Source organism: Hemicordylus capensis, chromosome 4 (assembly GCF_027244095.1).
Source record: "Hemicordylus capensis ecotype Gifberg chromosome 4, rHemCap1.1.pri, whole genome shotgun sequence".
Classification (NCBI taxonomy): Eukaryota; Metazoa; Chordata; class Lepidosauria; order Squamata; family Cordylidae; genus Hemicordylus; species Hemicordylus capensis.
The window spans coordinates 14,344,222-14,367,014 of NC_069660.1; the positions used below are offsets into that span (position 1 = coordinate 14,344,222).

The window sequence follows — 22,793 nt, forward strand, 5'->3', positions numbered from 1 at the left end:
GAGTGGTTTTGGTTGCTCCTGTAAAAAGTGTGGAGAAAATCATGGGGGGAAAGTTGGAATTGATTGTGTAAATGGAATGTGAAAAGAAGGGTTTATACCTGGGAAATTTATCTTAAACGTACCCGTCGCTAATCCCATGCAAGAGTTCATGAGCAGCTGCCAGATAGGATAGCGAAAAGGATGGGGGAGAAAATAGGGATGCTGGCTGGTGGCAAGGAGGCAGCGGCTGTCAGGAGTGGGGGGGCAGGCGGGAGGAGATGGCAGGCCGGCTTTCTGGCCCGCCAGCCAAGAAATGCCGGAGAGGGGGTGAGAAAGCCGGGCTGACAGGCGGGGGGGCGGGGTGCGAGAAAAAGGCAGCGGCGGTGGGTGGGCTGGCCGGAGGCGTAGGTGCTCTGCGCCCAGCCCAGCTAGTTTATAAGTAAATCCTGGAATTTATTTGCGTATAGCATTTGAAAGCAGAGTTGGGTGCAGCCCTGAATACACTTTAATAGTGAGTGAGCTTTATTGATCACTGAGACTTACTTCTAAGCAGACATGTTTTGGTTTGCACCATAATTGTGCTTTACTGTCTTGATGGTTGGGGAAAAAACTTTTGAGAGATGCTGTATAGATATTTGATGATCCTCATTTTCTGGAAAAGTCATATCTGAGTTCATAACTTCATATTCGAAGAAAATATAGAGGACAGGTCTATCAAAGGCTACTAGTCTGAGGACTTATAGGCCACCTCCAGCCTCGGAGGCAAGGGGCCTCTAAATACAAGTTGCAGGGGAGCAACAGCAGGAGAGAGGGCATGCCCTCAACTCCTGCCTGTGGGCTTTTCAGCGGCATCTGGTGGGCCACTGTGAGAAACAGATGCTGGACTAGATGGGCCTGATCCAGCAGGGCTGTTCTTATGTTCTTAAAAGTTGTTTTGAAATTTTGAGCCTAATGCTAAAATAGTCATAGGGTGCCACTTTGCTAATGTTAATGGAACTGGCTCTTTTCCAGGTTGTGTCCTATGCAAAGTTCTTGTATCCAACCAATGCGCTCGTTGGTCGCAAAACTGAAGCCCACGGTGCTGTTCCTGTGTGTCGAGCCTCTGCTCCCCGGAATGCTGGTGGACCAAGATTCAAAACTGCAGCAGCCAAAACAATACCCGCAACAGATATTGGTAAGCACTGGGCAGTTGCTACCTGCTGTCACCTTGCCCTTGTACATCAGAGCTGCACACCTTTGGCCCTCCAGTTGTTGTTGGACTATAACCCCCATCATCCACTGTTGGGTTCGGAGTGCAGGCCAGAGAGAGGCCCAGCTCATTCTCAAACTACCTTTCCCCAAAAGGTAACATCGCTTGAGTATTGACTTGGGGAGACCCCTGGATATCACACTGGCAGTTCCTGAAATGTTGTGCAAATATCAGAATGGCTTGCTAAATTAGGAGCATGAACTAAGAGAGAGCAGTCTTCAGCCTAGGAATGATTCCTTCTCTTTGGCAATTAAAAGACAAAAGTCTTAAATGGAGATTTGCCCCCACCCCAGCCACAGTGGCCAGTTGTTAGGGATGGCAGGCGTTGTAGTGCAACATCTGTAGGAGAGCAACATTGTGTCTTTGTTCTACATTGTATTACTTTTAAGAAGGTAACATTGGATATCTTGAGATCTCAGCAAGGGATAAAATCAAGGGGAGGAGAACTGGTCTTGGGGTAGCGAAGTGTGAATTGTCCCTTTTGCTAAGCAGGGTCTGCCCTGTCTTGCTTTTGAATGGGAGACTACATGTGTGAGCACAGTAAGATATTCCCCTTAGGGGATGGAGCTGCTCTGAGAAGAGCACCTGCATGCTTGCACATAGCAGATTCCAAATTCCGTCTTTGGCATCTCAAGATATGGCTAAGAAAGACTCCTGCTGCCAGTCTGTGTAGACAATACTGAGCTCGGTGGAGCAGTGGTCTGACTTGGTACAAGGCAGCTCCCAATGTTCCTAAGGGGGGAAATCCCCCACACCCAGCAATCCTGCTTCAAGTAGTTTACTGTCTAGCCTATGTCATAGAATCTCCTGGTTTTTTCTACCCACACCCTGTGTGATACATTCTGCATACTTAGCCAAGATCTGTTCAAGGTCTGTGTCCCAACTTACTGCCAGTTTCATCCGCTTGCTTTCGGTCAGTTTTGCCTCGCTATAAGGAAGGCCGGATAACTTCAGTTTTTCTCTGAAATCCACTACTTCTGGGCTCTGTGTATACTCTCAACCAAAGGAGCCTAAATTCCGCTGCCTAAAAAACCTCCATAAATGAAGCACATCTGCATGTATCCTTGCATTGTTAGTTCTGCAGCTCAGCTTTTGAGCTTTGGGTGTTTGGCATGGGTTCCAACTTTGGGGCTATAACATTCATCATCCTCAGCCACAATGATCTTCTGTCATTGATGATGATAGTCTAGCAACATCTGGGGACCTAATGCTGGGAACTGCTGGGCTAGGGAAATGGAAGGGGGGGAAAATAGGAAGGCTGGAAATGTGGGCTATAGGAAGCAAGGAAACAGTAGCCATAGAAAAGTGAAGAGGGGCTTTGCATTGATTCAAGCCAGACACGCACATCCCTTTTTTACTTTCTACTTTTTCTCCGCCTCCCCCAGCTTCTCAGACTCTCTTACTAGAAACTAATCGCACCTTCAAGCTTTTCTACCCAGCTTGAAAGGGCTAGAAATTTGCATCTTTTAAATAATTAAAAGATGAGAAAGTCAGAACTCTGTCCCAGATACCAGCTTCCATATTTCGGCAGCAAAATCACAGGCATGCAGAATTGCTCACAAGAGTATTTAAATGCTACCAATTTAACTAAACCTCCCCATGATTGCATGGGAGAATATATGCTACAAAGCATAGATTCAGCAGAGAGTACACTGAAATCCTGGGACCTCAGTAAATACAGAATCATTCTTTTTTTTTGAGCCTTGTAAACACGGCTAAGCAAAAGAAACAAAGACATTCTTTGAAGATTGTAGCAATGCCTTAAAATGCAGAAACGTAAGAACTTGTTATAAGAATATGGGAGAAGCACCAATAAAGTAATAAACACTGAGCTCTTTACTGCTGATGTTTTGTTTATTTAATTAAATTTTATTTATATAAAATTTATTCACTTTCTATACCACCTTTCATAAGACATCCCAAGGCAGTTTGCAAAAACTAGAATACAGGAAGCTGCCTTCTACCGAGTCAGACCATTGGTCCTTCTAACCCAGTATTGTTTACTCTTACGATAGCCAGCGTGGTGTAGTGGTTAGAGTGCTGGACTAGGACCAGGGAGACCCGAGTTCAAATCCCCATTCAGCCGTGATACTAGCTGGGTGACTCTGGGCCAGTCACTTCACTCTCAGCCTAACCTACTTCACAGGGTTGTTGTGAAAGAGAAACTTAAGTATGTAGTACACCGCTCTGGGCTCCTTGGAGGAAGAGCGGGATATAAATGTAGAAATAATAATAATAATACTCTGACTAGCAGTGGCTCTTTTCTCTCCCAGCTCTCCTGAAGATGCCAGGGACTGAACCTGGGACCTTCTGCATGCAAGCTGATGCTCTGCTACTGAGCTACAGCCTCATCCTTTAAGGAGAATATCTTACAGTGCCCGCATGTAGTCACCTATCCAAATGCAAACCAAAACAGATTCCACTTAGCAAAAGGGACAATTCGTGTTCGCTACCACAAGACAATTAGATAAAACCTCCATAATTGTTACTTGGGAGTCCTGTTAGCTCAAGGCTTACACTAAGAATAGAACAGAAGAAACTTTGCTATGATCACAGATCAGACAAACCAACAACTATTTCCCCAGTGCTTTGAAGAATCTGTAATCATGCTGCTGTGCAAAGATCAAGGATTTGTTGGTTCTGTGCATCAGAGCTTCTAAATATGGAAGGACAATTATTCCTCACTGCACACTGAAGCCGCCCAGGCAGGGGCTTGGCTTTCGGAGTCATTGCTGAAGTTGCACAGCTGGGGGTTTGTCAATCTAGCCCAATGCAATCTCCTCTGATTGAGAGCCCCGAGCCTCACCCCTGTCAAAAGCCCCGGCAGCAGTGTGGGTGCCACTTCCCTGGTGTGTGAGTGGGAGAGGATATGAATCAGCCCCACCATGGATCTCTTCCCACCTCCGACTGTCACCCGGAGAATGTACATTTTAACAGCACGTTGGGGGCGGGGGAAGCGGCAGGAAGGGGAAGAATTAGAGAAGCAAAGGAAGCAGGAATGAGTGTGAGTAATTGCAGTCATACCTACTTAAGCTTCATTTCTGTTGCGGGGGCTTATTGCTATTAATGTTATGGTGCAATGTATAAGTGTTGGACTAGAGCTAGACAGACTCAGGTTCAACTCCCCACTCAGCTTTGCAACTCATTAGCTTTGGGCCAGTCACTGTTTGTCTGCCTAGCCTACATAACAGGGTTGTTGTGAGGATAAAAAGAAGGGTGCTCAACCATGTATGTCAACCTGAGCTCCTTGGAGTAAGGGTGAGAAAGGCAGTTAACAGCGGTAGTAATTGTGTGGTATTATAGAGTTCCGTCAGTGCCTAATAGTGTTTTACAAAGTAAAAACAGGACAAGTCTCTGCCCCCAAGGAACTTACAGTCTCACATTCAACACACAGGACAAAATAGAAGAAAGGAAGGAGATGAACAGGAGAAGACTGTGCATTTATTTAAGTTGCCTGTACTTGGTTATAGTGGGGTATTGGGACTAAGGAGTTGTTTCAAAAGATTCATGGGAAAGGTAGTTTTTGAGGAGGATTTGACCAAAGTACAGGTGGCGCTTGTTATTCGCGGGGGTCCGTTCTCGCCTGCAGACGCGAACACAGAAAACGTGAATAACAGAACCTTACCCCATGTGGATCTAGGGGTTAGGTTCATGCCCCCCCCCAAAGTAAGGGAGGCAGAAATAAGAGGAGAAAAGCACTGTACCTTATTCTTCAGGTCTCCAGCAATGCCCCCCCAAACTCAGAAGACTATCAAATATTCACCTTTTTTTAAAGAGCTATAAAATGGCATCAGGAAATGACATCAGAAGTTATTTCTGGCTCATTTCTTGCCACTCAAAACAGCAGATAGGCAAATTTTGCCTATATTTTTACCAACGAATTAAGAAACTGGGTCTTGTGAGATCCAAACGTGGATACGCAAGTCCACAGATAATGAGGACCACCTGTATAGTATCTTGACAGGCAATTTCAGGCATAAAGGACCATAATTTGGTGTAAATGGGTTCATTTGTCACCAACACCATTTCTCTTGTTCAGGTGTGTTGTTTCAGGTTAAGTTATACTGCATTTTGGAATCCATATACTATCCTGGGCAGTTTGGAACAGTTTTTTGGGTTGTGTTTTTTGGGGGGGATGGGGTTGAGAGAAGGGTGGGGGAGGGAGAAGTCATCCATCCTGGGGCAATTGTTTAATCAAAGATAATTTTCTCCAAAAGGAGCTACTAGCCCGATAACTCAATACATCCATTTGGAGCAATCACAGAAGACATTCCAGTACAAATTGTCTCCCAATGAAAAGTTACTTGTTTTAAATGTGCTGGGATTTCTACAGACAGTAGCAATAAATCTGCCTCAAATATAGGAACATAGGAAGCTGCCATATATGTGCTGGGATTTCTATAGCCAGTAGCAATAAATCTGCCTCAAATATAGGAACATAGGAAGCTGCCATATACTGAGTCAGACCATTGGTCTGTCTAGCTCAGTACTGTCTTCACAGACTGGCAGCGGCTTCTCCAAGGCTGCAGGCAGGAATCTCTCTCAGCCCTATCTTGGAGATGCCACCAGGGAGGGAACTTGGAACCTTCTGCTCTTCCCAGAGCAGCCCCATCCCCTAAGGGGAATATCTTACAGTGCTCACACTTCTAGTCTCCCATTCATATGCAACTGGGGCAGACCCTGCTTAGCAAAGGGGACAAGTCATGCTTGCTACCACAAGACCAGCTCTCCTCTCCTTTTGGTGACTTACATCCTGACTAATCCTGCATGTATGCAGCAGGTGCATTACTGCTTCTGAACTGTGGGCAAGGGAGGGCAGTTTTTCACCCTTCACTGGGAAATGCTCTGTGCAGCGTGCAGATATTCTCTGAAGGTTGCACAGCCCTCAGCAACATATTTGCACATTGCTATTTCACAGTACTCACCTGTAGTCTCCCATTTAAATGCAACCGGGGCAGATTCTGCTTAGCCAAGGGGACTATTCATGCTTGCTACCACAAGACCAGCTCTCCTCCCATGACCCAGTGGGATGGAGATGCAGAAATGCAGTTCATTCATTGGCTTCTGCCTTTGGCAGTAGCATTCAAAGCCCGAGTGTCTTATGGTTGCATTCAAAGCCCAATGACTGTCTTATGGTTGTGTTTTGTGGAGCAACTTCATCACAGAAGTCAAAGGTGTTTTCTCTCTCTTTGTCCTACTTGTAAACTAGCTCTAAACTTGAAAAGATTTTTCTGATGTGTGTATCCCTTAAAACGCGGCTTTAGCATGCCAGTGAGCATCTAATGCATCATGCTGTGTTGTTTTTACATTTAGGAAGTGAAGGGGAGTTAGCAGAGTACAATCCCAACCTTCTGGATGACCCTCAGTGGCCCTGCGGGAAGCACAAGCGTGTCCTCATCTTCGCATCGTACATGGTAAGACATTGATACAGTGCAATTCCTAGCAACTTGCCTTGAGCGCCTCCTTGTCCTGTTGCCTTTGCTACCTTGTAGGACCTGTGAATGTGGACAAGCAGCACGCGGGTGTCTCTGTCGACGCTTGATCCTTGCCTTTCTTGGCTGGTAGAAGTGGCTCAGTGGTTGGGTTTGGCAAGCTAACCTCAAATCTTGGCAACCCAGCTCTGTTTGAGGCCCCAAGTGAAGCTCACGTTTCTGCCTTGGTGTGGGTTCAGACAGTCACAGGTAGAACGGCTATCAAATTTGCAAGTAGGTTCTGCATTATGTATGAACCCATCCTGTATGTAAACACTAAATAAATGCTCGGTGGTGTTTCAGGCTGTTTGGGGCAAATAAGAGGGTGGCTAGCAGGATTGCACTGAAGGGGCGGGATACAAATGCCATATTTACCTGAATCCAAGACTAGGTTTTCCCCCAAGTTGCTTGGTGTTGGAAATCAGGGAGTCATCTTAAATTCAGTCGTCGTCTTTTTGGGTAAATACAGGTATAACCTGTACTGAACCTGTCTCTTTTTTTTAAGAGTGTCATTTTAAATTCTTCAATGTGGGTAAGTATGCATAGATTATTTAGGAGACTGGGAGCACTTGACTGACCACTGCTAGAGGTCAAATGCTATTTATTTATAGTTGGGCCTTTGGTCTGATCCAGCAAAGAAATCCTAACACACCCTCTCTAATTCCCCTATTATACTTGCTCCAAGCAAACTGTGACTTTGCCATAGCAAAAGACCGCCGGTGGGGTATTATTATATCTTTCTTGTACCTACTTCTAACATTACACCTTCTAGGCGCAGAAGAACCCGGCGGTATTTATTTATTTATCTAGTTATTTATTTTTAATTAGCATATTTGTATACTGCCCAAAACACAAGTCTCTGGTCTTTCGTAGGGTGTACTGCCAAAAATGGAAGTAGTGCAAACTCACAGTTCTGCACTGCACTTGAAGTGCCAAGTATTACAGGCTTAAAAGATTACAAAAGAGCTCTGAGAACCTTCTGTCCTCAAAGAGATTAAACTTTTCTCATCTAGGATTCTATAGTGATGGCCTAGATACAGGAGGACCTGCCTGTAATCCTGTTCAAGGTCAAACAGTGGTTAGTAGCAGAAACTTCGCATAATTCGATACCACCTAACCTTATGTTCTGAAGTCTTTTTTTGCAATAGTACAGCTGAAGCCAACCTTTAAAACTCTGCAGAGGGGACTACGTAGTCCATCCAGCCTTTGGCCTACTAACACATACCCTTATGTTTGCATAATGGTTGATGAGACTGATGCTAATTGCTAACACCTTGATTTATGGGTTCTTGCTTACAATAGTAAGCTTGGCCATACAAACATCATGTGCACTTGTTGAAGAGACTATCGGCTCTCCACATTGTTCACTCAGGTAGTGATGTTTACTCTGGGGAGAGGTGCCTGGCTTCCTTTTGAGAGCTAGTGAAAGCTTAGGGAACCATTGGAATGACCTAGGAAACCAGCTGTGGAGTTAGGTAAAAGTTAGAAACCAGAGAGCAGAGCAAATAGGAAGGCTTGTTGTGGAAATGGGCCAGGATGCTTTGCTGCGTATTCAGATACATCAGAACAGCCCTGCTGGATCAGGCACAAGGCCCATCTAGTCCAGCATCCTGTTTCACATGGTGGCCCACCAGATGCCACATCGGGCCAAACTAGATGAGGGAGCTCCGTGGCTGCCACCAAGAGCCAGAGGCAACCCTTCCATGGGGCAGGGTGAGGTGGTCGCCTCAGACACGGGCGCAAGAAAGAGGGCAGGACCACGTGCACCAGCCTTCCATCATGATGGGCACAGCCCCATGGGCCTCCCTACTGCCACTGGCATTCCTCGCCCCACTGGGGCATGGCAGGAATACCATTACTGCCATTACTGTCTGCCTTGGTGGAACCGTCTGAGACTGTTTCTTGCTGAGAATTGCTGAAGCCCTGCCCACAGTTCTCCTTCAACTCAGGCAGTCAGTTGCCATGGGCTCAGAGCAGGAATCTTTGTCTCCTCCCCAGTAGTGTAGTCAAGGAAGGTACATTATGTAATGTCAGTGTGCTCAGTTTCTCCACCCTGCTCTGTTTCAGTGGCTGCCCCTTGCAGAAGGCAAGGGGAAACTCAGCAACGATGTCCCATCACAAATCGTCTCGTGTTAATGGCGGCTGCTCTTGATCACCGCCTGGACCTCATCGTGTCTAGCTGGTCCTTTTATCATGGATTGGTTTCTCATTTAGTGCATTTCAGAGCCTCAGTCTTTATCTTGATAACAGTTAATACGTGAAATGAAATAAACGCTCTACCTTTTTTCTTTCAGACCACAGTGATAGAATATGTGAAACCCTCGGACCTTAAAAAGGATATGAACGAAACATTTAAAGAGAAATTTCCTCACATTAAATTGACGCTGAGTAAAATCAGAAGGTAGGAAAAGAATGAGAGGGGAAAAATTACTGTGACATAAGCCAGTTTGGAACAAGCTGTTTTCCTTCTAAACTTGTATCAGGTGGTGATTGTGTAAATAATATATGATTAAAGACAGCTCAGTCTTCTGCACTTGGAAATATGTCCCAATAAGATTGGAATGTTCAGTGTTCGTAAGATTGGAACCTTAACCCCAGATATAAATGTGGGGCTTGTTCACATAGGCAGGTGGCCCTTCACCTGACTACTTGTAGCAGAATTACCCAATTTTTTCCTTCTCTCCCCACTTGGTCCACAGGGCTGAAACCTGGGGATCCCTTCTTGACCAGCCTCGGCCTCTGCTGCTTTAAAACTCTGCATGCTCTTTCCCCCTCCCAAAAACCTCTCACATCTTTGCAAGAACAGATCCTTGGTGAAATGCTGCCAGCAGTTGCAGCCATCTGCCTGTCCTACTGTATCACAAATCATGGAAGAGTTCTCCTTCAGACACAAATAATCAAATCTGGAGGTGCTATTCAAATGAACTGTTTGGTATCTCACACTTGCATACACTCATTACCCATATTATGTCGTGGCTTGCATCAGCTAGATCCCTATCACAGCAGAGGGCACCCTTTTAAAGAGGACCCTCTTTTTTCTCTTTGCCAAAGGGTATTTATTTATGATTAAATTATTTAAAATATTTTCCCCTGCCCCTCCTGTACATTAGTCCTTGGGGTGGTTCACAACATTAATAAATTAGATACGATGTAAAATAAAAGATGAATAAACCTATAAAAGTTAAAAGACCAGGCTAAAACCACATTTGAAATTGTAGGGGTTTTTTTGAAAAAAAGGTTTCATATTAAAAATTATTAATAAAAAGCTAATAATTGAGGACTAAAGAACCTGCCAGATATCAGCAGCAGATAAAAAATTAAAAAGCCTCTTTAGAAATGCATGGTATGTTTTTTCAAAACACTGAGAGGGGAGGAGCATGGTGAAGCTCTTTGGGGAGGGCACTCCAGAGTCGAGGGGCCACAACTGAAAAGGCCTTGTCTCTAGTCCCACCACAAACTGGATCTCTGTTAGTAGCAGGGCCTGAAATGCTGAGCAGAAGAACCTAGCAGGTTCATATGGGCGAATGTGGTCCAACAGGTACCCCGGCCCCAAGCCATGTAGAGCTTTGCCTATGAACATCCTTGCAGCAGCATACTGGACCAGCTGAAGCTTCCGTAGGTTTCTGTAGGGTAGGTCTCTGGTTTCCTAGTAAGCATTCTAGCATCAGCCAGCTTCAAAAAGAGCTATAGCACTGACACGGTCCAAGGGAGTTTAGAGTGTGCCTCTTCAGCTGCAACTGTTGGATTGACTTTAAAATAAATTTAGCCTCTTTTCCTTTCCACCTCCTCCCCACAGTTTAAAGAGAGAGATGCGGAACCTGAGCATGGAATGCAACCTGGAGCCAGTAACTGTGTCCATGGCTTATGTTTACTTTGAGAAGCTTGTTCTCCAAGGCAAGCTCAACAAACAGAACCGAAAACTGTGTGCCGGTGCTTGTGTGCTGCTTGCAGCCAAGATTAGCAGTGATCTCAGGAAATACGAAGTCAAACACCTTATTGATGTAAGTACAGCCAGGGTAACTCCCCAGGGTGTCCAGACCTCTGAAAACACTGGTGCTCATTTCTTCCTTGTGTGTAGAAGTCTCAGCAAGAGTTGCATACGCCTTCTTTTCGCCTGCATATACAGGGGAGCACCTAGGTAATTTTGGTGCCCAGCTCTGAAGGGCTTTGGACTCCACCCTGGGCCGCGAGTTAAAATTAAAAAGTTTTTTTTTAAAAAAAAAATCAAGTTGAACCTGCATTTTTCGAACCACGGCACCAAAAGGTCCATTGAGGCCTCCTCCCGCCACCCCACCACGGTGCTAAAAACTTCAAGAATTCTAGCCATTCCATGTGGTGGCGGCAGGCAGAGTGGGAGCGGCCGCTGGGCTTGACTGTTAGGCCTGGCGGCCCTTGAAAACTCTGGCGTGCCTGCACAGTTAGACTAGAGAGTAACTACACAGGCATGCTGGAGCTTCCTTGCAGTTCTCAAGGGCCACTGGACCGAACGGTCAAACCCAGCAGCTGCTCCCGCTCCACCCACCGCCACCGCGGGAGTGGGGGAGGCCTGCTCGGCTCATCCGCACCCCCCAGCCATGCACATGGCATGGCTAGAATTCTTGGACGTTTTCGGCACTGCAGAGCAGCGGCGGGGTAGGGTGGCGGCAGGAGGTCCCCCTGGACTTTTGGAGGCCTCCCTGGAGCTTGGAGGCCACGGACCGGTCCCCAAGGTCCAGGGGTACGAGCGCCTCCGTGCATATATTTTGGATGAAAGCATGAAATGAGTTCTGGTATTGAGACTGTAGCCAGAAGCGGGTTTTCAGTATTTTGACACAAGTGCTCTTTACTCAGTTGTCCCCATGAAGACTCGAGAGAGACACGGTTCTCAATCTCCAGTATTGACTTGAAGCTACTGTTTGGATGGATAGGACCATTATTTATCCTTCAGTTGTGTTGGGCAAGCTCACAGCCTGCCACTGGTCATTAACCAAATGACTGTGTTCAGCTGGAAACCAGAAATACCACTCAAATGGTCTTTAATCATCCGCAAAACAACCCAAGTCCCTGCTCATATCCCAAAGGGACTCCTTCAACAGGAGACTTTGTGACTTTCCATTCCCATTTAGTAAACTCCTTCTGATAACAAGAAGCTTCCTTTCCTGCTTTTTTCTCCCCTCTGGGAGCTTTTGCTTTAGAGTTGTCTTGTGCAGCCCTACTTGGAAGTAAGCCCCACTGAGATCAATGGGCCTTATTTCCAAGTAAGTGAACATGGAATTGTTCTGGCTATGTATGTGTCAATGAAACGACGACCAAGCACTAAAATCCATAGAAGGTTCGCTTGCATCAAGTTAGAGAGCAAGTCTTCCTTGAGTATTGGAGACAGTTCTACCCTTACGTGCAAAACATCACCAAAGCAGTGCATTAGAATGTGTTTTCCACAAAAGTAGGAAATAAGCTTTGCAGAACAGTGAACAAATGTTGGTCGTCTCTGTCGCAGCACAAATGCTACTCTGCCCCTAGTTCTCACTGAGGTGATAAAACCTCTGTCTGTGCTGTTGCATTTTGGGCTGTGAGTGGGGACTTGCCTAATGGAAATGCACCTCTGGGGGGCGGGGAATCCCAGCACATGGCAGTTTAACATTTTGGAAAGAAAACTAGGTGTAAACCGTTCTCCCTGAGATGCTAGCTGTGTAGAGTATTTTAGCCTACTTTCCAAAGGGAAGGAAGGGTCGGGCTGGGGTGTCTGTGTGTGTCCATGTCCCCATCCCTCTAATCATGTTTTCATTTACAGTCTGATACAAACCAAATTCACAGCATTTATTTGTCTGTTTATTCATTCCATTTATATACCTTCCTTCCTAAAGTGGCTTGGGGTGGTTTACATTAAAAGCACATGGGAAATGGTCCTGGGGACCCTTAGGGGGTTAAGTGTATTTGCCAAAAAACAGTTTTCCAATAAGCTATACAAAAAATTCAAAGGAAAGAAAATACAGCCAAAATAAAGAGCAATGTGTTATATATTGGCATTACACATGCATTTAGAAAGCAACTGAATACCTAGATTCACAACACTAAATACACTGCCTACAAGTCAATCATAAGAGACTGAGTTTACTTTTATTTCAGATTGTGCTGGAAGTGCAAATGGTTGCATGGCTATCTATGGAGGTTGCTTTTGGTTGTAGTCAACATACCATTGACTTTATTCCTCAGTTGATGTGTAATGTTGCAAACTATTCTAAAAGGTCATCTGATATATTACATGGCAACCTACTGTTTGATTCTCTCTCTTTTATGTCATGACAGAAGTTAGAAGAGAGATTCAGATTCAACAGACGTGATCTCATTGGATTTGAATTTACTGTACTTGTTGCTCTGGAACTCGCCCTGTACCTTCCTGACAACCAAGTATTACCTCACTTCCGGCGTCTCGCACAGCAATCCTAGCCAAAGCGACATTCTAGCAAAGTGCCAATACTTGGGTATTGAATTTTGTCCTTTTCTGTGCCACAGTATTGAACACTGTGGTGAAATATATCTGACGTGAAGACTGCTGTGGGATTTTGTGGAGCTACCAAAGTGCAGCTGGACAATATAGATTCCACTTGTGGGAAGTGGCAGGAAAAAGATTTTGAGCTTTGGATGTTAAAGCACAAACTATTCAAGGCCAGTTACCACCAGGGCTGGTATTTGCGCTTTCAGGTTTATTACGTGGAAATGGTCTGTTCTTCGCTCCAGGTGTTGCTACTTTGACATTTCCTTGAAACTTTTCTTTTCCTCCCACTTTCTCTTCCTTGAATCTAAAAGACAGCATCACTTCCATTCAAAAAGAACCATACCAATAGTATTACTGAGGATTCACATTTTAAACCATGAAAATTACAGTTACTGCTTGGGATGGGGAGGAGAGACAAAGACGTGCCTGAGCTGGTCTGGTACCAGTCTCTCTTGGTTTTCCCCCCTGCTTTTCCCCCCTTAAGTTATATTGCTTAGTAGCAAATGCTGAAGCTTAAACAGTAATTTATCCTTTTGCTTTTGTTTACCTTGTGCTAGAAGGAAACCAATTCCATTGTGTCTGCACTATCATTTTCAGAAGGGATGTATATTCTAGAATAATATTAGTTTTCCTTTGTTCATGAATAATAGCCTTTTTTAAAAAAAAATTAAAAATTGAAATGTTTCTCAAATGTTGCACTTGTTGAACAAGGCAGCTCTAGCAAAGGAACTCCCATTTTAACTCGTCCTTCAGAGAGTGATTGAAGGTCATTGATTTATGGTGGTAATTTGGTCTTGTAGCTCCTGGAACGGACAACTTTTTGTCATGGCTTACTGTAGCCTGAAACTAAGAACTGTTTTATTTATAACAATGTGTTTCATGTATTGTCTTTCCTGTGTGCTTGTGACGCACAAATGTTTCAGTCAGTACAGCTGTCGTTATCTAAATTAAGCCAATGCAACCAAACATGTCAGATTTCTAAAATACTCCTTTCTTTTTCAAACTTGGTTCTTCCAAGCGTTTTGTCACTGTGATGAGGATTCCTGTAAACCTGACCTTGGTTGTACATCCAATACACCGCTCTCATGGTGGTTCTGTCCAGTGCAGTGATGTTTATGCAGATGAAATGGCTTCTACCACTGTTAGACAGATATTTTGGCTCATGCATCCAGATGTTGAGGATGAACAGATGTTGATTCTTGAACAGTAGAAGAACAGTTGGTGACGGTCGGGTTTCTTTTCCAAGCAATATTGTGATAAAAGTCAAAATGTGTTTGTGCGTGTATACAAGTATGCTATTTGCCAGGGAACAAAATCGCAACTTGGGAGTTGTGATTGAGAAGTTAATTACTTTTTAATTTTTTACTGTGACTTTGGCCAGTTCTATAAATTGTGCTGAATGAGGTGGTAGGGTTCTGGAGCGTACCATTGCAGGTATGGGGTAATTGTAAGGCCTTTCTCCCACCCACCCCACACAGTTGGTGGTGAATCAACACGTTGGGCTTGGCTAAAATGTTCTCCCTGCTCTGCTAGTTGAGTGCACGCAAATAATTTTCCGCAAGGGGAGCATTCAGAAACAAGTGTGACTACCACCCCAGCTGCAGACTGAAGTGGTACAACTCGGAACTTACTGCTTATCATCGTCTCCATTCTGTGTTTAAACTGTAGATCCGCTCTTGGAAACCATGCTTCTTGCTAAAGTAAAGAAGTACTTATGCCTTCCAGCACCTAGAATGCCATGGATTCTCCTGGGTATATGTGTTCAGTAGCCATGAAAAAATGGAGGAAGAGTTACAAAAAGATTCTAAAAACATTTGAAAGGGAGAAGGGAGCACTGCCCTGAGAGGGGATTCCGAAAAGCAAAGAAGCCTTTGGCACCTATGCATGAGTATAGAACTATTCAGATAGACCTTTTTAGAGAAGGCCAGTTTGACTTCATTGAAATTGCAGCAAACATAGTTGAGAATGCCTCTCTAACCAGGGCTTAAGTGTTAATGCATCTAAGTACAGTTGTACCAGTCAAGTCATAATTATAGCACCTTTTTATATAATTGTAGTACAGAGATATTATGCAGTTTAACAGCTATTACTGTTGAGAACATAAGGTGTAATGTGTGTTTATTACTGAGCAAACTTTCACCAGGAAAGATGATATCCTAACTGCTTCCAAGACAAGTTTAGAAACTATTTTATGGGGGATTAAAACATTTGATTCTTCTCCTGAACTGAAAATTATTACATAACTTTTCATGGTATCTGTAGATCTTCTATAAAACATATAAACACAATTTACTCTTATTACTACACTGTGTTCTAGTTGAAATTGTTGGCCAACTTAAACTTTCCAGCTGAAGCAGCCATTGCCTTGTTTAAGCAAAAATGTGGGGAATTGACTTCTGATTAGAACTGTTTGAGCTGGTAAAGGTGAGAACTGGTAAAGGTGAGAACATTAGAACTGTTTGAGCTGGCCAACATTCATTGCAGTGTTAGGGCAGAGCAGGAGCTGTGCTCTTGCAGTGAGGGCTGCTCTGAGCTCAGCCCAAAGCTCTTCATGCAACAAAGCATGTGCACAGAGAGAGGGGAGTAGTGATTTTTGCTGCGCTCTCTACAAGTGTTCTTTGGCTTCCATGAATATGTCCCCAATGGCTGCATGACCCTCAGGGACATATTCCTGAGAGTCAAAGAGCTTTTTAGAAGGAAGGGGAGAGCAGCAAAAATTGTTCCCCCTTCCCCCATGCACATGCTCTGCTGCTCAGCAGCCCTTTGACTGAACTCAGAAAACCCTCACTGCTGCGCCTAATGCTGCACTGGATGCTGGCCAGTAAGAATTTAAAAATACATGGATTCTGTCTTCTGAAAAATGGTAAAACACCTAAGAATGTTTATATTGAATTAAAAATATCCAAGGCATGGGGCAGATGTAAAGCCCCCCTGTAAAACTCTTAAAGCCTGATCTTCAGTCAAACATCTTTGCAGCTTTTAATACATAAGGACAATATGGATTGAATCTGTTTTGTTAGGGGATACCCTCTTCAGTGAGTGAACTGGATTTTAAAAATTTCATAATTGAGTAAAAATCAGCTTTAAGATTTTTAAAAAATATCTAGCTTTGAAATCAGAATCCTAGCTTTCTTTCCTTCTGTCTCTGTACACATGTACCTGCAGAGTGGGGTGGCCTATTTATGGACAAAATGAGTTTCTGTGGCTCTTAATGTATGCACTGTGCATTATATTAAATTCCTAAAACTGCTCCAGAATGGATGCTGCATAACATAATCCCAGATAAATGTTATTTCAGGAGACATAGTGATGATGAATTGAGTTTCAAACTATTGGTTTTTTTAAAAAAATCTGCAGTTTGACTTGTATGTTGAGTATCTTATTCCTGTAACTTAACCTGTACAAACACAGTTCCTCTGTTGTATATAGTAGTGGATATGGGGAATGTGGGATCGCTTGCATTCTCTTACCTTAATTTTTTGTTTCTTTTCTCAATCAGCTAAGCCTCATTTTAGTTCCTTGTTCATGCAAAAGCTGCCACTGTGTGGTAAAGATTATTATTACAACCAAAACAAGACCCAGTGTAACATCCCAGGTTGCTTTCTTTAGAGAGAGATGATGATGGTTTCTGACATTTGAAATCTAAATTGTGTAATCTTCTGTAAATAGTGGTGCTCATTTACCTTCAGCCCAAGAAAGCACTCCAAACAGGAGTTTGTGTACATTTTTATGTAAATAGTATTATTTTTGTGTTGTCGTAAATTTAAGTCCCTACTTTGTAAATCGTCGAATTCTGTTCTTCCAATGAAATGAATTTGTTAATAAGGTGCTGTGGTAACTGAATGTTTTGATACATATTTTATAACCAAGCACACCTGAAGATACTTCAGGATTGTGTCATAAATATTCCTTTAAAAAAACATTGTGTCTTTCTTCTTCTCCCCCAGCCCATCATTGAGAGATCTGACTGCAAATAATGAGATATTGGAGGGGGAAGGAGGGTGGGATGTCTAGCGTTCACAACAGCCAAGGCTGGAACCGTCAAATAGATTGCATTCAGTCCTCAAGAGTGATGAACAGACCTTGTTAACAGATTATTACAATTTGGAGGTTGAAGTGCTGCTATTGTAAAAGCAAACTATGGTTCTGTGCTTGCATATGAAGCTATAGTAGATTCATATTCTTCCATGTTTTTGCTGTTTCGTGAATTTGAAGCCTACCTTGAGATCTAGGTTAAGCTTGTAGGTCTGTCCTAAACGTTTCATCATCATGTGAAATGAGCATGAGCACTGTAAGATAGATGTCCCTCTTAGCTCAGTGGAAGCCCTCTTGCTTGCATGCAGAAGGTCTCAGGTTCACTCCTTTATCTCCATGTAGGACTGAGAGAGACTCATGCCTGAAACCTTGGCATGCCACTGCCAGTCATTACAGATAGTTCTGAGCTAGATGGACCGATGGTCTTACTCGTCTTGGTTCAAGGCAGTTGCCTATGTTCCTAGTTTATTGTCTTAATATATGTATATCCTACCACCTTAAGTGGTGCAGCGGGGAAATGCTTGACTAACAAGCAGAAGGTTGCTGGTTCGAATCCCTGCTGGTATTATATCAGGCAGCAGCGATATAGGTAGATGCTGAAAGACATCATCTCATACTGCACAGGAGGAGGCAATGGTAAACCCCTCCCATATTCTTCCAAAGAAAACCACAAGGCACCCTAGTCATCAACACTTGCATTGGCATATCTGGTCTAGAATATTGTGCTGCATCTTTGCCAAAATCTGCTATACCAGCTAATGCATGAGTATGACTCTGCCTAACGGATCTCACTTAAGGATCATTTTGGCCATCTGCTACAGATTCTGTTATGAGGCAAAAATGTCACTGAAACCTGTTTGGGTTGGTTTAAAGTTTCTTTTTGCAACATGATATAGAAGTAAAACTAATCTGAATACTTAAAATATTGAGGACAGTTGGCTGTGGGAACAAGTTCCATAAGGTGCCCAGCAGGTTTCCATAAGCTTGAAGAAAACGTAGCTATTTACCTCACAGGTGTTGAATGAATTGCATATTGCTGCCCTTAACAGTTGGAGCTGGTGGCAAGTTGACCCTTCTTTGCTTCAGATATATAAATAGGGAGGAGGGACCCACAAATAGCTCCTTACGAATGTTCCAGTTATAGGTACAAACAAGGTGTCTGTTTCAATGCCTGCCTTTTTGCATGCCAGATGATCAGCAATTATACTTAGATACAAAAGTGTCAGGAGTTGAGTTTCAAAATAACTGAGGATCAAGATAATGTGACCAGCATCAGTGAGATCTTGAATGAACCAAATACTGCCCCGCTCAGGATCATAGAATCAGCTTCCATCACTGGCTGCCTTTTACAGGAGTCGTGGCTGATGGGAGTTGTAGTCAGGCAATATTTAGGGACATGAGTCTGAGAATCCCTTCTTTACAGCAATGCTAGACCTTGCATATAAGTGGAGGGTGATTTTGTGGAATCTACCTAGTATCTATTCCCACTGCTTAGGGTATTTGTGCCATTGCAATGTCTGTGGTAGAAGAAGATATGCTTTAGAAAATAGTGTTACAGAGTTCATATGTAAAAATGAGACTTCATTCCCCAGATCTAGACTTCTCTGCTGTGAAAAGCTGAATGTATTGTTTTTATCATACAGTTAGAATAGGTATGAGCAAGATGTTTCGAGTTTGCCTTAGTGTGAGTCCTATTTAAAAATTCAATATGATCCAATACAGTGATAAAAAACAATCCAGAAGACCTATACTGTGTTTATCAATAAGTGTGTTCAGTCCTTATGAAATTGTTTTGGAGCAACTTTGCATTTTATGGGGTTAGATAACCAGAGTAGTGTTTCTTACATTAGTGCCTGAAACTTTCATTCCCCTAAGTTTTTACCTAAGAACAACCCTGCTGGATCAGGCCCAAGGCCTTTCTCGTCCAGCATCCTGTTTCACACAGTGGCCCACCAGATGCCTCTGAGAAGCCCACAGGCAGGGCACGCCCTCCTGCTGTTGCTCCTCTGAAACTGGTATTGAGAGGCATCATGCCTCTGAGGCTGGAGGTGGCCTATAGCAACCAGACTAGTAGCCATCAATAGACCTGTCCTCCATGAATTTGCCTAAGCCCGCTTTAAAACCACCCAAGCTAGTGGCCATCACCACATCCCATGGCAGAGAATTCCATTGATTAATTACGCACTTTGTGAAAAAATACTTCTTTATCAGTCCTAAATTTCCCAGCCTTCAGTTTCATGGGATGGCCGCTGGTTCTACTGTTGTGTGAGAGGGAGGAAAATTTATCTGTACATTCTCTACTCCATGCATAATTTTATACACTTCAATCATATCTACCCTTGGTCGCCTCTTTTCCAAACTAAAGACCTCCAGATGCTTTAAGGGAGGTGCTCCAGGCCCCTGATCATTGTGGTTGCCTGCACCTTTTCCAGGTCTACAATATCCTTCTTACAATATGGTGACCAGAACTGTACACACTACTCCAAATGTGGCCACACCATAGATTTATATAAGGGCATTATAATATTAGCATTTTTATTTTTCCATCCCCTTCCTAATGATCCCTAGCATGGAATTGGTCTTTTTCACAGCTGCCAGGCATTGAGTCAACATTTTCAATGAGATGTCCACCAGGACCCCAAGATCTCTCTCCTGTCACTGAAAGCTCAGACCCCATCAGTGTGTATGTGAAGTTGTGGGGTTTTGCCCCAATATGCATCACTTTACACTTGCTTACATTGAACTGCTTTTGTCATTTTGTTGCCCACTCTCCCAGTTTGGAGAAAGCCTTTCGGACTCCCAACAGGAGTTGTGGGTTTACTACTGTTGAAAGATTTCACTACCCTATATACTTTAGTCTCATCTGCAAATTTGGCCACTTCACTGTTTCCCCCAACTTCTAAATCATTAATGAAGAAGTTAAAGAGCACTGGTAATACAGATCCTTGAGGGGTCCCACTTACTTCCCTCCATTGTGGTAACTGTCCATTTATTCCTACCCTGTTTCCTGCCCTTTAACCAATTACCAATCCGCACATGAACCCTTATCCCATGGCTTCTAAGTTTACTCAAGAGCCTTTGGTTGGGAACTTAGTCAAAAGTTTTTTGGAAGTCCAAATATACCATGTCAACCAGATTACCTTTAACCACATGCCAGTTGACACTCTCAAAGAACTCCAAAAGGTTAGTGAAGCAAGACTTGTCCTTGCAGAAGCCATGCTGGTTCTCCATCAGCTGGTTCTCTGTTTTTAACAGTTTTGTCCTTAAGTATGTTTTCCATCCATTTACCCAGCACAGAAGTTAAACTGACCGGCCTGTAATTTCCTGGATTTCCCACCCCGGATCCCTTTTTGAAAATGGGAGTTACATTAACTACTTTCCAGTCTTCTGATTGTAGGGACAAGTTACAAATTTTTGCTAGAAGTTCAGCAGTTTCACATTTAAGTTTCTTCAGAACTGTTGGGTGGCGGCCATCTGGTCCTGGCGATTTGCTAATTTTTAGTTTTTCAAGACAGTTTAGAACATCTTCCCTTGTCATCTCAAATTGGCCCAGTTCTTCAGCCACTAAACCTGAAAACCTCAATTCCGGAGAGGGTCAGTATCTTCCACTGTGAAGACAGATGCAAAGAACTCATTCAGCTTCTCGGCAACCTCCTTATCCTCCTTAATAACCCTTTTCACACTCACATCATTTAACGGTCCAACTACCTCCCTGGCAGGTTTTCTGCTTCTGATATATTGAAAGAAGTTTTTGTTATCCTCCCTTGACACTTCTAGCTATATGCTCCTCAAGCTCTTTTTTTGCATCCCTTATTGACACCATGGAGCTATTCTCATGATCAACAAAAATCGGGCTAGGAGAGCCTAGCCCGATTTTTGTTGATTGTTGAGCATAGGGCTTCACAACTTTGACCCTCCAGCTACTTTGGACTATAATTCCCATCATCCCCAGCCACAGTGCCATTAGTCAGGGGTAATGGGAGTTGTAGTCCAGCATCTGCAGGAGGACTGAAGTTGTGCATCCCTGGTCTCGTGGTATGGCTTCAATGTCCATTACAGCTAATTCATGCAACTTGTTTTTATCTGTATACATTTTTGCATGCACCAACTGCTTGCAATTGCATGTGCTGTACATGTGGCAGAGTGCTGGCATTGTCTGCAATTCCCTGCTGCATCTACATGTGCTAACAGATGTGTTGGCCACTGTGTGATGTGTGAAGCAGCCCTGGTTGTGCTATAGTATGGCCAGACTGATTTTCAGCAGGTGATTAATTTTCTTCCCTTGTACACCTCCAGTATGGGTGGAAAACTGATCTGGCTCTCCAGGGCAATCAAATAATTGCATTATGTATCCAGCTATAATGGGGCTTGAACACTTCAGCCAGCCAGGCAACATTTTAATGCATTGTCACATATCCTCAAATTGTGCAGGACAATCTCTGTAAAGCAATGGGATTGATGTCTGCTCTTAAACTAAGCTAATACTAATAAGATGCAGCAGTAGTATTTTTACAGTTATAGTAATAACTGTACTAAATAATATAGTAGTACTAATAAACAATTTTATTTGTTAGCCACCCATAACAAATTGTTCTCTGGGCAGCTCACAACAGAGGATTAAAACATACAATAAAAACACACAACACATTGGGGCCATTCCCATGATCATGCAAAATCAAGCTAGGGAAGCCCAGCCCAATTTCGCCTGGCCGTGGGAACCACCAGGCACAGCTGTGAGCCCGTTGGTTCCTGAGCGGGTAACCCGCCACTTAAACCGGGTTTGTGGAGCAAGCGCTCCGCAAACCCAGTTTTTGAAATTGTGAGTAGCTGCACCGTGGCTACTCATGAGGAGACCACTGACTGGGAGGCTTAAAAGCAGCCTCCCGGCTCGGTGGGGGATGTCTCTCCAGTATGCCCTGTGCACTCGTGCAGGGCATACCGGAGCTTCCAGGGGCCACGCAGCCCCCAAACTCCCCAACCCCCACCGGCTCCATCACGGCTTGTCTGCAGGGAGAGCGGGCTTAGCCCAATCTCCCCACAAAACCGGGTCTCACTGATCGTGAGACCCGCCTCATCAAATCACAACAGACAAAAAAGTGAAAAGGGGGGAAAACAAAATACAATACAAAGCAGCTTAAAAACTCATTTTAAAATTAGTTAAAAATCAGGACAAATCTGAAAACCTGGATTTAAAAGGCCTGGGTGAACAAAATGGCCTTTACCTGGCATCTAAAAGAACAAAGTGATGAAGCCAGGTGAACCTTACTGGAGGGATAGTTATAAAAATGTAATAAAAGATGAGGGGAAGGTGGAGAACCCCCACAGCTCACTGGGGTTGTAGCTCAGTGGTAGAGCATCTGCTTTATGTAATGAAGGTCCCAGGTTCAATCTCCAGATCGGACTGGGCAAGACTCCTGCCTGAAACCTTGGAGGGACACCACCAGTCAATGTAGACAATACTGAGCTAGATGGACCAATGGTTTGGTTTGGTATAAAGCAGCTTCCTATGTTCTTGCTACTGGAGTGGAGGAAGTCTGTTCTCTTTTCCTTTTCATGCCACTTTTACTCATTGCATATAACTGAA

The 22,793-nt window shown here is 43.8% G+C and overlaps 1 protein-coding gene across 1 annotated transcript in view; it reads left to right on the forward strand.

Annotated features, from left to right (window-relative positions):
* The window catches only part of CABLES2 (Cdk5 and Abl enzyme substrate 2), a 68,450-nt gene extending 51,356 nt beyond the window's left edge, over positions 1-17,094 (forward strand). Inside the window, exons 5-9 of the mRNA XM_053250619.1 lie at positions 991-1,153; positions 6,542-6,642; positions 8,994-9,100; positions 10,496-10,700; positions 12,985-17,094. Of these exons, the coding sequence (XP_053106594.1) occupies positions 991-1,153; positions 6,542-6,642; positions 8,994-9,100; positions 10,496-10,700; positions 12,985-13,125 (717 nt within the window). The 3' untranslated portion in view covers positions 13,126-17,094. The remainder of the gene's footprint in view (positions 1-990; positions 1,154-6,541; positions 6,643-8,993; positions 9,101-10,495; positions 10,701-12,984) is intronic.
* Positions 17,095-22,793: the final 5,699 nt, after the last annotated feature.